General features: G+C 34.2%; 1 protein-coding gene across 2 annotated transcripts in view; it reads right to left on the bottom strand.

Annotated features, from left to right (window-relative positions):
- ZNHIT6 (zinc finger HIT-type containing 6) overlaps positions 1 to 16,225 on the bottom strand; it is a 58,430-nt gene that overhangs the window by 40,937 nt on the left and 1,268 nt on the right. For both annotated transcript variants that reach the window (XR_002173184.3, XM_019919971.3), the window contains exons 2-5: positions 15,471 to 15,536; positions 15,277 to 15,383; positions 15,106 to 15,191; positions 7,306 to 7,409 (exon numbers count right to left, since the gene is read on the bottom strand). Coding sequence is in view for 1 of the 2 variants with exons in the window: in XM_019919971.3 (XP_019775530.2) it covers positions 7,306 to 7,409; positions 15,106 to 15,191; positions 15,277 to 15,383; positions 15,471 to 15,536 (363 nt within the window). In the remaining variant the exon portion in view is untranslated. The remainder of the gene's footprint in view (positions 1 to 7,305; positions 7,410 to 15,105; positions 15,192 to 15,276; positions 15,384 to 15,470; positions 15,537 to 16,225) is intronic.

Genomic DNA, 16,225 nt, shown 5'->3' with positions numbered 1-16,225 from the left:
AACGTGAGTTTCATATCTTTCAGACAACTATTTAAACTCCAACATTATTTTTTAACTGAACATACTCAATATCATGGATGTCATTCCATGACAATACATCTGTATCTAACTGTGTTTGTTTAATGGTTGCATAGAATTCCACTGTATGAAGGCATCATTATTAACTTAGCTCAGCCCAGGGCTACTGAGGGCTACTCGAAGCTGTTGCCAGTTTTTACACTATTAAAAACAATGTTGCAATAGATATACATGTACATATATTTCTGTGAACTGTACTAATACATTTGAGGCTAAATTCCTTGAGTAGGCAGGTATAACATTTTTAGAAATATTGTCTTCTAAAATGACACCTAAGTTTTACTCTCAAGAACACTGGAAGAAGAAAATGGTCTGGCTAGCTCATACCTTCATTTTATCATATATTGTTAATATATGCTTGTCAGACACATATTGTGTGTGTATGTATATGTACACATCTTTCTATGACCATCTATTCTTATCCTTTGCCCCTTTTCCTAATTAGTTACTAGTCTTTTTTATTAATGCGTAAGCACTGTCATATATGTTTAAACATTTTTTTTGGAAGCGGGTCTGGTAGTCTTGATTTTATTATGGTCTTTTTTGGCCAATTTTTTTAAAAAAATTATGTAAATTTAGTTTTTCTCTTTTATGGCTTTGGATGGGATGTTCCTCTCATCAAAATTATGAAAATATTCCCATATTTTTAATTTCATTTGAAGTTTAAGATTTTACTAACATAATGTTGTAGGTCACTTATTCTTCAAAAATAAATTTATTCATAGAAAAAGAGATCAGATTTCTGGTTACCAGAGAGAGGGGAGGAGGGGGAATTGGACAAACGTAGTCAAAAGGTACAAACTTCCAGTTATAAGATAAATAAATACTAGGGATGTAATATACAACATGGTAAATATAATCAAGATTGTTGTGTGTTATGTATGAAAGTTGTTCAAAGAGTAAATCCCAAGCACTCTCATCACAAGAAAAAAATTTTTTTTCTATTTCTTTAATTTTGTATCTACGAGATGACGGATGTTCATGAAATTTATTGTGATAATCACTTCATGATATATGTAAATCAAACGACTATGCTGTACACCTTACACTTATATAGTGCTGTATGTCAATTATATCTCAATAAAACGGGAAGAAAAAGATTTTAATTCCACCTGGAAGTTCCAGTAAAAAAACTGTCAAATGGCAAACAGTCTCAACCCCATTTATTGAATAAGTCATTCTCTGTATTAATTTGAAATACTATCTGATCATATACTAGAGTGCCAAATAGCCTCATGTCTATTCTCTGTTATCTGAACTGTTCATTTCTACATCAACACCATAAAACTTTATTAAAATTTCATACATTTTAATGAGTCCAGCCTTATTACTTTCTTTTCCCAGGTTCTCCTGGTGCTTCTCCCATGTTTACTCTTCCAAATGAACTTAAGTCATTTTTATCATGAATCCTTTCCTTCTCCAAAAAAAAAATTAAAAAATCCGAAATCAAAACCAAACAAAATCCCATTAATATTTTCATTGGGATCATATCAGATTTAAAGATCATTCATTTAAGAAACAAATGTTATTTCTATAATATTGAGTCTCTTAACAACATGGTCCTTTCCCCCCATTTGTTCAACTCTTTTAAGCCATTCAGTAGAATTTAAGTTTTCTTCATAGAGCTCTTTCATATTTCTTTCAATAGTTTTTGATTAGCATTGGGTGAAAGTAAACATCAAGTTACATGCCCCACGTAAGAGATGAGGCAGAGAAGTTACCTTTGAAAGAATCACAATTTAAAAGAAGTAGTTTGGGATCTGCTATAAAATAAGTAGGGGAGCCTTATATTGCACACATTTCCTTACTAAGCTCCTCTATTTTTAACAGAGAATGTCTTTTCCGTATTGGCTCAACTTATTCTTAATATAAGCATCCCTTAACTTTTCTTTGTTCATTAAAGTTATCTATTACGACATTCCAGCAAATTCACCACTCCTCTAAAATTTGTTGCTACTGATATTAAATACACTTTTGACATCACAGGCTGGTTAGTGTTATATCCCACTTTGACTATAAAATGAAAATTATGGTTCCTAGTCTTAGAAAAATTCACATATCACATAATTTTGCATATGATTTTAAGAGATTTGAAGTCATACTGGTCAAAAACTCCTACCATAAAGGATGCCTGGCTTAAAATGAACCTATGATTCTAAGGTACCTAATGCACTTGCTACCACATAACCTGCTGTTAGTCCTACAGAGGTAATTCAAGCAGAATGTGCTTTAGTCACACTTCATATGGGGCTATTTAATTGTTTTTAAAAAACGTTTTATTTTCAAGTAATTTCAAACTTTACAGAAAAGTTACAAAAACACCACAAAGAATTCTTCACTCAGAATGCTCAAAAGTTACCACTGGAACATTTAATTTTTTTTAACATCTTTATTGGAGTATAATTGCTTTATAATGTTGTGTTAGTTTCTGCTGTATAACAAAGTGAATCAGCTGTATGTATACATATATCCCCATATCTCCTCCCTCTTGCGTCTCCCTCCCACCCTCCCCCTATCCCACCCCTCTAGGTGGTCACAAAGCACTGAGCTGATCTCCCCGTGCAATGCAGCTGCTTCCCACTAGCTATCTACTTTACATTTAGTAGTGTATATATGTCAGTGCTACTCTCTCACTTCGTCCCACTTCCCCTTCCCCGTGTCCTCAAGTCCATTCTCTAGGTCTGCGTCTTTATTCCTGTCCTGCCCCTAGGTTCATCAGAACCATTTTTTCTTTCTTTTTTTTTTTTTTAGGTTCCATATATATGTGTTAGCATACGGTATTTGTTTTTCTCTTTCTGACTTACTTCACTCTGTATGACAGACTCTAGGTCCGTCCACCTCACTACAAATAACTCAATTTCATTTCTTTTTATGGCTGAGTAATATTCCATTGCATATATGTGCCACATCTTCTTTATCCATTCATCTGTCGATGGACACCTAGGTTGCTTCCATGTCCTGGCTATTGTAAATAGTGCTGCAATGAACATTGTGGAACATTTAATTTTTAAGAACTTCAATTTGTGTTTTTGTGTATACTGTAGCTCAAGCTGCTTAAACAAACAAAGGAATAATTTAATACCTAGGGAGTAATTATCTTAGTACAGGACCAAGATTGAATACGAACAATTCCAAACCCTGAATCTCTGAAATTGAAAAATTTTCATAACTCCTCCAGCAGCAGAAACCTGACTGAGCTCATTTACAGTCATTATTTTCCCATTAAAATGTAAACATTTGTAGGTTTCACTGCAGAAATAGTATTGTTTGATTATATAATGCTGCCCCAGACCTACTAGGAATGAATATAATATAGTAAACATAACATATCCTCAAAGATTTCCAGTAAGAGAATGCAGATCGTTTATTATCATTGCACATTATCTACTAAGTGCCAGGTATTAATTTAGGTATTATTTCATTTACTCCCCTCAACAACCCAGTAAATTCGCTCTTGCCTGAGGTCACCTAACGTGAACCATATGTAGAGGCAATATTCAAATTCAGGTTTATCTCAGTCAAAACCTTAACCACTTTTGAAAGTTTAAAAAAGCATTGAAAACAAGTCTCTTAAAAACACAATACTGGCGATGTGGGAGGTAAAAATAATTCTTTGATAAGATGTAGCATCCTCTTCTTCCCTCCTTCCAGCAAATAACACTACGATCATCTAAAATTTTTATCGTTTTCACATGAATGTCTGAGAAAACACAGATATCACAAAAAAGGTACTTCTAAATGCCTTTCTTCACTTCCCCCCCTAAGAGTTAAGTACAGGACCATATATATTTATCTTGCTACTTATAGATCACCTTTTAGCAATCAAAATTTTCTGCAATCCTGATCTTGCCAAACATCAAGTTCAATAAGTATGTCTTCCGTATTCATCTGAATCAGTGGCTCTCAAATTTTGCCTCTCCCCACTGCCCCCATCCCAGGGGATGTGTGTGTGTGTGTGTGTGTGTGTGTGTGTGTGTGTGTGTGTGTTACCAAAATCTAGTCAGTAGAAGCCAGGGATGCTGCTAAACATCCTATAATACACACGCCAGCCACTCACGACAAAGAACTCTGTGGCTCAAAACATCACAGTGCCAAGATAACAAATCATGGAAAATGCTGAACAAGAATGAACAAAATATAGGAACACACTAAAGAGATTTCCAAGCTGACTATCAACCAACTAAGCAGAATATTCTAAGTATGGCTATCAACTAACAGGGAATTCACCTTAATGCTTTACTATTCATCAAACATCCAAACACAGACATTTTAAATTCAGTTCGTGGCATTTTCCATTTATAAATAATAATGGGCAATTTAACAAAGAACAAATAGAAAAATTCGGTTCCATAGATTTCTATTATTTATTTCACCAAAATAGTTATAAGAATGAAAGATCATCTTACTACCACAGATTGGATTAAGTCAAACTTCACTCTTGAATTTTAAGATATTATTCTGAAACATGTGGCCAAATATTCCATATCTAAGTAGCAATTAAATAAAATCAAATTAAAACAAAATATCATTTCCACTTTCCAAAATAGCAACAAAATTTTTTTAAAAAAGAGACAACTCAGTGCTAGTGAGATGTTTAAACAGGTATTCTCATTTACTACAAATGGAAATGAAAACTGGCTTATCCCTAGTTTATTATTACTAGCCCTACTTTATAGATGAGGAAACTGAAGCACAAAAAGTTAGGTGGCTTAGCTTAATATCACATGGCTAGGAAGCAGCTGGTTAGAAATCTGAACCCAGGCAGCCTAGCTCCAGTTTGTGCTCTTAACCACTCCATTTTACTGTCTCTATGTTTTATAGAATTTTTTTTACAACTCTTTAAAATGCATCAAAAATGACTGGAAGACAAAATTAAGGGTGAAAAGACTGGTGAAAACATTTACAATGCATGCGACAGATCAAGATGAGATATAAGCAGGCACATTAAATGAAAAAATTCAACTGTTCAACCTCTAATCAGATATGCAAAAAAGTCTAATAATATTCAATTAAAGTGCAGTATAACTAAAATAGGCACTTATACATTTTTGTGGAAGGTACAAAGTGGTACTTTTTTGGGGAGGACAATTTGGAGTTTCCTTCAAAAGTATAAATGCATGTAGTCTCTGACCCAGTAATTCCACTCTCTAGGAATTGATCATACAGAAAAAGTCACATAAGCACACAAAACAATTTATTCAAGGATGTTTATAACAGCATTATTTGTAATAATTAAAATCTAGAAATTAGCTAAAAATGTTCATGAATATAGGAATAAATAAATTAGGATATAGTCATAGTTGAAATATACTACTTAAACAAAGTGAGGTAGATTTGCATTAACAAGTAAGATGTCCATAATATATTGTTAAATAGAAAAAAGCTAGCTGTAGAAAAAAGCGTGTGCCTTTATTCACATAGATGAATAATGTTTAACTTGAGAGTCATGTAACTTTTTATACTTTTATATAAGCATTTAATATTATGTTTTACTTTATTAATTGAAAAAAGGACACATGATTAGAAGAAAACATAAAATATTATCAGTGGTTGTCTCTGCGTAGTGGAATTAAAGGTGCTATTTTTCCTTTAATTTTTTTTATGATGAGGATGTATTACTTTTCTTGTTTTAATTTTTTTTTGAGGATGTATTACTTTTACAATTGCTACTATATGCTGATTCCTTCCTACACTCCAGTGAGTGTCTAGATAAATTAATACACTAAGGTCACAACTACACAGTAGCTATCATTAGCTCCATTTTACAGATGTGAAAGCAGCTAAGAAATTGACTCTAAAGTCTACTGTGTACTATGCTGCTAAGCTCCGCATGGGAAGACACTAAAAATATAAGAAAATCAAGCCCAAATCACTGTAAATTCATGAGTAAAAGGCATAATGCAAGAAGAGTCCAATTTGCCATTTCAGAGATCTGAGGTGTTCCAAAATAACAGTATAAATTTGTGTTCTGAGCCCAGAAAATACACCGAATGTAGTATTTTTGGAAAAAACTTCCCACATACATTCATGTGTCTAAAGACCCCAAAATTAAAATTTTGAGGCTATATTAGTAGTAGTAAAACCATTCTGAATGGTTTCTTTCATAAAACAGGAATACATTTTATATTTCAGACGGCACAAACCAGTTATCTTAAATTTCAAACAAATTATGTCTATTTCTAAATATGTCAGTTTCAAAATACACAAAAGAATCATCTCATATTTGATAAATGCAAAGTATTACTTTACTCCTAGAAACCAACCAAAAAAAGGGAAAACCACCTTTACAAATATTTGTCTTGAAACATATAAAATAAGTGGATAACACCATTCTCTAATAATATAATATCTTCTGAAAAGATGGAAGGTTTATTAGAATAATTCTGATCATTCTGTCTCTTCAATTTATGTAGTAAAATTGTGAGGGAACCTTACAGTTTACCTAGTACAACCCCTACCATTATGCCGATGGAGCCCGGAGAAAAGAAGTAATTTGCTCAAGGCCTCACAGTTACTAAGAGGCTGAAGCGGGGAGGACTCACTCAGGTTTTTTGACTCTAAATCCAGAATGTTGACTTTTGAAAGGTATTATCCAATAATTTAGTGGGCTACTTATAGTACTTTGGGATCCTGTTCTTTTCTGTACTACTGGGGCCTTTTTGAACCAGCACTTTCAGAGAGCAGGAAACTCATCTCTAATGTATTATCTGTATTCACAGATTCACTACAGACTAAATGTTTTCCAAGTTCCCCTTCTTCTCCATCACTGGCTCTCAAATGAAATTCTATTTGGAATCCCAAAGTAAAAGGATTATAAAAGCCAAGCTGCTCTGGTTAAAAATATGCAGGAATTCTGCTTTGACTTATTGCTTTGTACTTGAAGCTTCTGAAATATTTTCACGGTATCTTAGGTCTCAGAGAGAAGGACAGACACGTACACACACTCTCTTCTCTCTCTCTCCATCTCTCACCACACACACACACACACACACACACACACACACACACAGAGCAAACCCAAACTGTTATTAAAGTCACATGACATAAAATTAGCATAAGTTCCTAAATGTTTATTTCCAATTTGTGCAGTCATCTTGTCCTGTACCAATAGAAACACCTCACAGACCACACTTTGAGTAGCAATGTTCTATAGTAAACCAAACCTTAAAAGATGTTCCTAATCAAATCAGAACATCTGATATACTAAGAAAGAAGTCAGACACTTACTTCTTATCAAAAAATGTTGAATTTTCTTTCCTTTTGGTGAATCCATTGGGTAGAAGTTTTAAGTTAATAGCTTGCTTTCGAGCACGATTTTTCATAAAGTACATCTAACAACCAGAAACAAACAGGCAAATTAATATTAAAATGCCTTAAATTCCAAAAGCACGTAAAACAATGTTCAAAACGTAATAGATAAGATTTATTGAGTACTTATGTTTCACAAACTGCCCTAAACAGCAATGTCTCATTTAATCCTCACAATACTATGAGGCAGGTACTATTATTACTCCCATTTCTGCTATTTCAGCTATTTCTGAGATGTAAAGCCTACATTCAAATCCAGGTCTGTCTAATTCCAGAGCCTGTGATTTTAACCATATACTCTATAAGCCAAAAGAAGAATTTTATGGGGATTTAAAAAATACAGGTTTTAGCAATCACAGGGATTACCCATACAGTTCTTTCTTTTTTTACTGATGGTTTCATACCATAGTTAGCTATATATATATATGCCTGTTTCTATTACTAGTCAGGTAGCTTCATTCAGGGAGGAACTATGGCACTGCCTAGTACAAGGCTTAACTTAAAGTAGCCACTGATGTAGGATGTACAAAATGGGATATGAGAATTCTAGCTCTGACATGTGTTCTCCATGGATCATGTAGGTTCGTTGAGCCCATGCTAGCCCATGAAATGATTTGCCTTGCTTGTTTGGTTAACACAGTCTTAAACCTTCAACTTGGTTTACGATAGTCCAGATCTGCAATGTTCTTAGGTACCTGGTAGAATAAAGGAAGGTCTGTTTCTTCTAACTTTCAAAAAATTCCCACAAATAATATTTAAAGGAAAAAAAAAAAGCAGTACTCAACAAAAAACAAAAAAGTATAAACAATATAAGAAAACAAGGCTCAGTGTACTGGAACCAAAAGAGAAAAAAGATGTAGCTGAGAGAGCTCCCTATATATTCAGACACTAAAAAAATCATACACAGATTACAGAACTGCTCTGCAAAATTTAAAGGAATAAAAGAAAGCCTGAAAATATGTGCAGTGAAGAGAAACTATAAAAAGTGACTCAGCAGATTTTTAAATAAGCCAAACTAAAATTTTGCATTAGAGATTAAAAAGATGACAAAATCAGGAGAGGTTAAGGGGTAAGTGTGATATAGGGAGAAGGCCTAAGCCACATTTAATGGTAGTTTTAGAAGAAGAGAGAATGAATAAAGCACAAGTAATATTTTAATAGAAATGAGCTGATAATTTCCCATAATTGATGAAAGACACTCCACTGATTCAATAAATCTAATAATTCTCAAGTAAGATAAATAAAAAGAAAGGTGCATTTTCACAGTATAGTAAAAAATGCAGAAGACCAACAATAAAAAGAATGCATTCAGAGAAAATATATTTCAAAGGCAGTTAAAAATGACAAATGACTTTACAACAATAAAAATGGAAGCCATAGACAATGGAAGAGTAATTCTGAACCCAGAATTCTATAGACAAAAATCATTTAAGAGTGATTTAAATGTCAATAGAGTAATCTAAGAGGTGGCAACCAGCAAACTCTCTCTAAAGGACATTCTAAAAGATCTACTTGAGGTAGAAAGTGATCTCTCAGACAGAAAGTCTAAGATGATGGCAGAAAAAATAAAGAGCAAAGAAAGTGGGAAATATGAAGATAAACCAAAACAAACACTGACTGGATAAAACAGTAATTATTGTATGGAGACTGAAACAAAAAAGACAATTTAAATACCTGAAAACAATACGAAAAGTCAGTAGAGTGTTAAACGGAATTTAAGTGTTCTAAGGTAACTGCTGGCAAACTAGGGCCAAATCCTGCCTGCTGCCTATTTTTATAAACAAATTTTGTTGGAATACAGCCCTGTGCATTTGTTTATGTATTATTCATGGCTGCTTTTTTGCTACAGTGGCAGAGTTGAGTAGTTGTGACAGAAACCATAAGGTTTGAAAAAAAGGTTTACTATCTGACTCTTTACAGAAGAAGTTTGCCAACTCCTGTTCTAAGGTCATTGCATTGTTTAAGTACTGGATTAAGGTACTGATTAACTTTAGATACTGATAAATGAAGTATGCATGCAATGTCTAGCCTAACCAATGAAAGGATAGAAAAAGGATGTATAAGTTCTAAACTGATAAAAATTCAAATGATAAGAAATTACTCAATTAGTCCAAAAGACAAGAAGAAAAAGAACAAAACAAAACAAAGCAAGTGGACAAATAGTACAAGTAAGGTGACACATTTAAAGTCAAATATATAGGTAATTTTATTAAAAAGTAAATGAATTTGATGATTCAGTTAAAAGTTCCAGATTGTCAGAATGGAGAAAAACTGGAACCCAATTATATGGTACTTTGAAAAGGTACACCCAGAACATAAAGATACAAAAAGGCCTAAAGTAAAAGTAAGGGACAAAATACACCATGCAAATACCAACCAAAGGACTGAAATAGTTCAATACCAGATAAAGTACACAAAAAGCTTGAGACAAAAAGGGTCACATCATAATGCCAGAGGTTAAATACACCAAGAATTTCCTGAAGTATGCATCTAATAATTTAGCCTTAAAGCATATGAAGCAAAGCTAACTGAACCACAAGGAGAAACATACAAATCCTTTTGATTTTATCTATTGGGAAATGTTAACACACCTCTCTCAGTAACTGATAGAAAAACAGACAAAAAACAAAAAAAACCCCAGTAGCACTATAAATAATTTGAACAACATAATTAACAAATCTGACCTAAAAGGAATATATTTAGAATACTAGATTTAGCAAATGCAGAATAATTTTTCTTTCCCAAGCAAACAGAGAACATTACAAAATCTGACCACATGCTGGGCCATAAACACAAGTCTTAACGTATTTTAAAAGAATGAACTCAGAAAAAATATGTTCTCTGACCACAATGCAATTAAGCTAAAAATATAAAAGGATATAACAAAAGTCAAGAGGACACATTAACAAAATAGAAAAGGAATCCACAATAGCAACTGATCTAGAAAAGAAGAGGACACAAATAAGGATTATCACAAATGATAATACAACTTCTACAGACATGTAAAAGAAAATATGAAGAACTTTATGCCAATGCATTTGAAAATTTAGGTAAAATGGAAAAATTCTTAGAAAAATGTAGTCTACTAACAATGACTCAAAAAGACAGAGAAAACCTAAATAGTCCAATAAACAGTAAAGAATAAACTTCAGAAGCCCATTAATAAATTTTACCAAACTCCCATGGAAGAAATAATCCCAATGTTAATGTATCCAGGACCAAAATGGGAGCATTCCCAAATAATTTTATGAAACTAAAATCACAATGATATAGAAACCTAAAAATACCAAAAAGGAAAATCAGAAGTCATTTCACTCATGGACAGAAATGCAAAAATGAATGAATGGATAATGTGTACATATACATAATACAACTGAATTCTGCAAAGTACAAAAAGCAGGGTATGATAATAATATACCATGCAAGTTTAACTTACAATAGAAAATTGATTAAAGGATTATTATTCATACTAGAATATTATATATTAAAAGAAGAAATAATCAAATACAGAAAAAGCATTTGATAAAATATATACACCATTCATGTTAACATCTGTTAGCAAACTAGGAACAGAACTTCTTTAATCTAAATATCAAACTGTATCTACAAAAAATTTAAAAGCAAACATCATGGTGAAATCTTGAAACTTTTCCCTCTATGATCAGGAGTTATGAAACAAAGATGTACAGAACAGTTAATATACCAGGCCCGAGACTGTTATCCTTAGAAAGTTCTGTTGGCAAGATTGGCTCTTGGCTGGTGTCTGGGAACTTGACTGACTGGTAAATGGACCCTACACTGACATAAAACTTTTCCTAAAATGATAACAGTGGTTCACTGTGCTGAAATTGCACAAAAATGTGGTTTTATCTGCTTCCCTTCTGGGAGTATGGAATTTGGCAAGTGCTAGGGCGAGGGTGTTTCTGTGATCAGCCCCCAATAAAAACCTTGGGCAGTGAGTTTCCCTGGTAGACAATAACTTCAAACATTAATTATCATAACCCATTGCCCGAGGAATTAACTGCGTACGATGTGACTCCAATAGAAGAGGACTTTGGGAAGCTTGTGGCTGGATTCCTACAGACTTTGCCCCATATACTTTTTCCTTTTGCTAATTTTGCTCTGTATCCTTTCACTGTAATAAATTTTAGCCATGAGTACAACTGTATGTTGCATCCTGTGAATCCTTTCAGCAAATCATCAAACCTAGGGATGCACTTCTACTTACAACATAAATATCTACTATCATCAGCACTATTTGACATTCTTGGAAGTCCTAGCTATACCTAATAAGGCAAGAAAAAGAGATAAAAGAACAAGGACAGAAGGATAGAAACAAATTGTGATGAACTGTTTATAGAGAAAATCTCAAAGAATCTATAGATAAGGTATTGGGACAGACTTTAATATGGTTACTACTATAAAATAGACAACAAAAATATCTCATTCCTAAATACCAGCAAAGAGATAATAAAACATTAAAAAGAAAACACTACTTAAAATAGTATGAAAAAATAAAGTGCCCAAGAATAAATCTAATAAGAAATATACAAGACCTTCACTGAGAAAGTTGTAGAGATGTTAAAGAACCAAATAAATGCAGAGATACAACAGTCAAGGATTTAAACATTCAATGCTGTAAAATCCAATCACTCAAGTAACTCTACAAAATAAATGCAACCCCAATCAAAATTCCCAGGTGGGGAAGGTAGGACTGTACAATCAATAGGCTGATTTTTCATATTTGTATAAAATTACAAAGAGCCACAGCCATATTTTAGAAAATACTCCAGAAAATATTCTAGAAAAATGGCTATATTCTAAAAAATGAATGAAGTGGGAGGACTTACTTTTTCAGTGAGTTTCAGTAAAAGACTACAATAGTTTAGAGTGTTGAGCATTGGTGTGGATAGATAAGAGGACCACCAGAATGAACAGACAGGCCAGAAACTGACCCAAGCATATATGGATGCTTGATATATGACGAAGATGGTCCTGCAGTGCAGTAGGGAAAGGATGAATTTTTTCAATAAATGATGCTAGAAAAAGTAGATTATCCATGTGGAAAATTACATAGGACCTCCACTTGACATGCTAGACAAAAATCAATTCCATGTTTACAGACATAAATGGGAGATGCAACACTGTAAAGCTTTTAGAGAAGTTACAGGAGAATAGCTTCATAACAAGGTAGGGAAGGATTTCTTTATAAACTCATAAAACTATTAACTATAAAGGAAACATACAACAATTTTTACTACATGAAAATTAGGAACATCTGTTTACCATAAAACACTAAAGAGAGTAAAAAGACAAGCCACAGAATGAAAGAAGGAATTTACAACACATACAACCAACTAACAACTAGCATCTAAAAATACAAAGAATTACTACAAACCAGTAAGAAAAAACAACTGACGAATGAAAAGATGAACAAAAGACTTAACAGGCATACCACAAAGAAGAATATCCAATTGGCCAATAAAATATTTGAAAGGTGCTCAATCTCTTTAAGAATCAGACTACAAATTAAAAATCATAATAAAATAACACAGCCATCAAATTGACAAAAACTCAGAAACTCTGACCAAGTCAAGTATTGGAGAGGATGCGACAACAGGTACACTTAAACACTACTGTGAGTATAAACTGGTATCACCACTTTGGAAAATGTTTTGGTAACGTATAGTCAAATTGAAGATATGCATACGCCACAACAAAGCAATTCAGCTTCTAGGTATAAACCCTAGAAAAACATATGTATAAGCAAACCACAATTCCTAAACAGAAGTGTTCACTGTTTCTAAAATTTAGAAAACCCAGAGTCCATTTATTACAGAAAATCCAGAAATAAGAATGGTTCAGGAAAGGGCATAAGCTGGTGGCAGGAACTTTTGAGAAGCTGGTAATGTTCTATTTTTGACCTAGGTGGTAGTTACATGGATGTTTACTGCATAATTATTCATTAAATTGTGTATTTCTGGACCGCCCTGGTGGCGCAGTGGTTAAGAATCCACCTGCCAATGCAGGGGACAAAGGTTCGAGCCCTGGTCTGGGAAGATCCCACATGCTGCGGAGCAATTAAGCCTGTGCGCCACAACTACTGAACTTGCTCTCTAGAGCCCGTGAGCCACAACTACTGAGCCCGTGCACCACAACTACCGAAGCCCATGTGCCTAGAGCCTGTGCTCCGCAACAAGAGATGCCACCACAATGAGAAGCCCATGCACCGCAAAGAAGATTAGCCCCTGCTCGCCGCAACTAGAGAAAGCCCACGTGCAGCAATGAAGATCCAACGTAACCAAAAAAAAAAAAAAGGTGTATTTCTATTTTATGCTTTTTTATATGCATGTCATATTTCACAAAAAAAATTTTAAAAAGTAATTTATCTTTTAAGTAGAATTTAATTATGTCTAATTAAGCTTGAGGGGAAAAAAAGACTTGGTGCATGGTAATTTTTCTTTCAGATGTGGGTAATGTCATGTCTGTACCAAAAACACCAATAAAATAAACTGTTTAAAAGGTACTAAAATTCTGCAACTCCAATACCAAAATGGTATTGAAAAATGAACATAATTCCATGATGTGATTTAATAATATTATTTTAGAACAATGGCTGTTGCAAAATACTTCAAATATGTAAGTTTTTAATTTTGCATAGTGCATAAGGAATGAAAAACGGATGAAAGTATGAAAAGTATGAAAATTAAGTATATTAAAACAAGTCCTGTTAGCTCTTCCTTCAAAATTCAATTGGGAATTTTGAAGGAATTGGGAAGTGTAATCACTTCCCAATAATTCTAACAGCATCCTCTCTGACTAGAACCACAACAACAGCCTTATAACTGGTCTCTCAGCTTCCAATCTTCCACTCTTGCCTACTCAAGTCCACTTTCCAGAGAGCAGCAAGAGTGATCTTTCAAAAAGCAAACAGGCTCAATGTCCACCCATGGCTTCCATTTTTACTTCGAATACATTAGGAGCCCTCACTAGTTTCTTTAACCTCACATTCTACATGCTCCTCACTCAACTACGCTTGTCACCTTGCCCCTCTTTTAACTCCTCAAACACCCTAACTTCATCCCTGACTTTCTTCTTTTTTTGCGGTACGCAGGCCTCTCACTTCTGTGGCCTCTCCCGTCGCGGAGCACAGGCTCTGGACCCGCAGGCCCAGCGGCCATGGCTCACGGGCCCAGCCGCTCCACGGCACGTGGGATCCTCCAGGACCGGGGCACGAACCCGTGTCCCCTGCATCGGCAGGCGGACTCCCAACCACTGCGCCACCAGGGAAGCCCCTGACTCATTCTTTACTTTTGTCTCTACCTGGAAAGTCTTTTTCCAAACCTTCACATGACTGCCTCTTTCTCATCATTCAGACTGCTGCTTAAATGACATCTTTCAGAGAAGCCTTTCCTGACTACTGTATGGAAAATAGTACCCTTATAACACCCTCCTCCCCCAGCAAACAAACACCATTTTCATTTTCTTTAATTTCCTGTGTCCTATCTTCCAGATGCACTTAACGTTACCTGAAATTATATTTGTTCCTCTACTCATCTCCTGTCTCTCCTGCTACAATACAAGCTCCATGAGGAGAAGGACTTTGTTTTGGTCACTGCTGTATCCCTAGTAACTTAATATATTTGATGAGTGAAAAAAAAACAGAATCTAATTCATTAGAAGAAATTCTAACTGGAAGGGAGTAGAAGAAATACTTACATGTTTATTGCTTATTGGTCTTTTTAAGAAAGCATCTCTAGAAATATGGTCTGCTGTTCTTGCCACATCTTCCAAAAATCGATAATCTACAAATATCGAAATAGAAAAATAAACAAATGATATATGCCAATGGCCAGGAAGCATCAATCGACTATGCAGAAGATGGCTTACCACTTAGGAGATTCATTTCAGAAAACTGTTGCATTGAAACATATGCAGTTTTATCTCGAACTCCATTACATGTCAGTTCTGCTTTGTGTTTCTTTACACAGGGCAAACTGAAGAGACAAAAGAGGAGGTACTTTTACACTTTGAGGTAAAAAGGATACAGGCAGAGATAACAGGGTAGGAAATGACATACATACCTGCAGGAATAGCGCATACAACGTGGACATCTGTACTTTGCTTCTTCTGTACCACAAGTTTCACATCTACAAAAGCCCACATGAAACTTGATAAGTTATCAAATATTAATTTTACATGTTTATTTATAAACTTTTAATGCTGAGTCAATTACTTATCACAATCAATTTACAGACATGTAATCATAGTGAATAAAGTAGATGCAAGTAACTCTTATGAAATACTTGATAACTGTCAAACATCATTAGAAAATTCTCCTCTAGGAAATGACAACTACATTTACAATGTTGTTACTGATATGTAATTCAAGAAAACACGTATTAAATTAAAAAAAATCATCTCACTTTGACTTCCTTTCCTACTATAATCTGAGAATGAGATCATTCGATATTTTAACTTTTAACTATTGACACTGTTAACAATCGTGTGCGTGCACATACCCAGAAGTCCAATCCATGAGCTATGTTTATTTATCTCAAAGGCAGACACACCAGAAAAAGATATAAGACCCAGGCAAATTTAGAGAGTAGCAGTTGAATCTTTCTTTCTCAACTCCTCACCCAACCTAGAATGGGCGTCAAAATAATCTAGAAATGCTATTATCCAGCATCTGTCTTCAACTGTTCTTTTAGGATCTTGGGATACTGACAATCAAACTACAGCTACTTCTGTTTTAATGTGTTCGAGACAGTGATAATCCCAAGAAACTGACTACTCTTATTTCCTATGCTGCCTCATTATCACACTATAAGGAAAT

The sequence above is a fragment of the Tursiops truncatus genome, chromosome 1 (assembly GCF_011762595.2).
Source record: "Tursiops truncatus isolate mTurTru1 chromosome 1, mTurTru1.mat.Y, whole genome shotgun sequence".
NCBI classification, from domain to species: domain Eukaryota; kingdom Metazoa; phylum Chordata; class Mammalia; order Artiodactyla; family Delphinidae; genus Tursiops; species Tursiops truncatus.
Note: the sequence above shows the minus strand (reverse complement) of the source record. Positions and strands in the feature narration are given on the sequence as shown.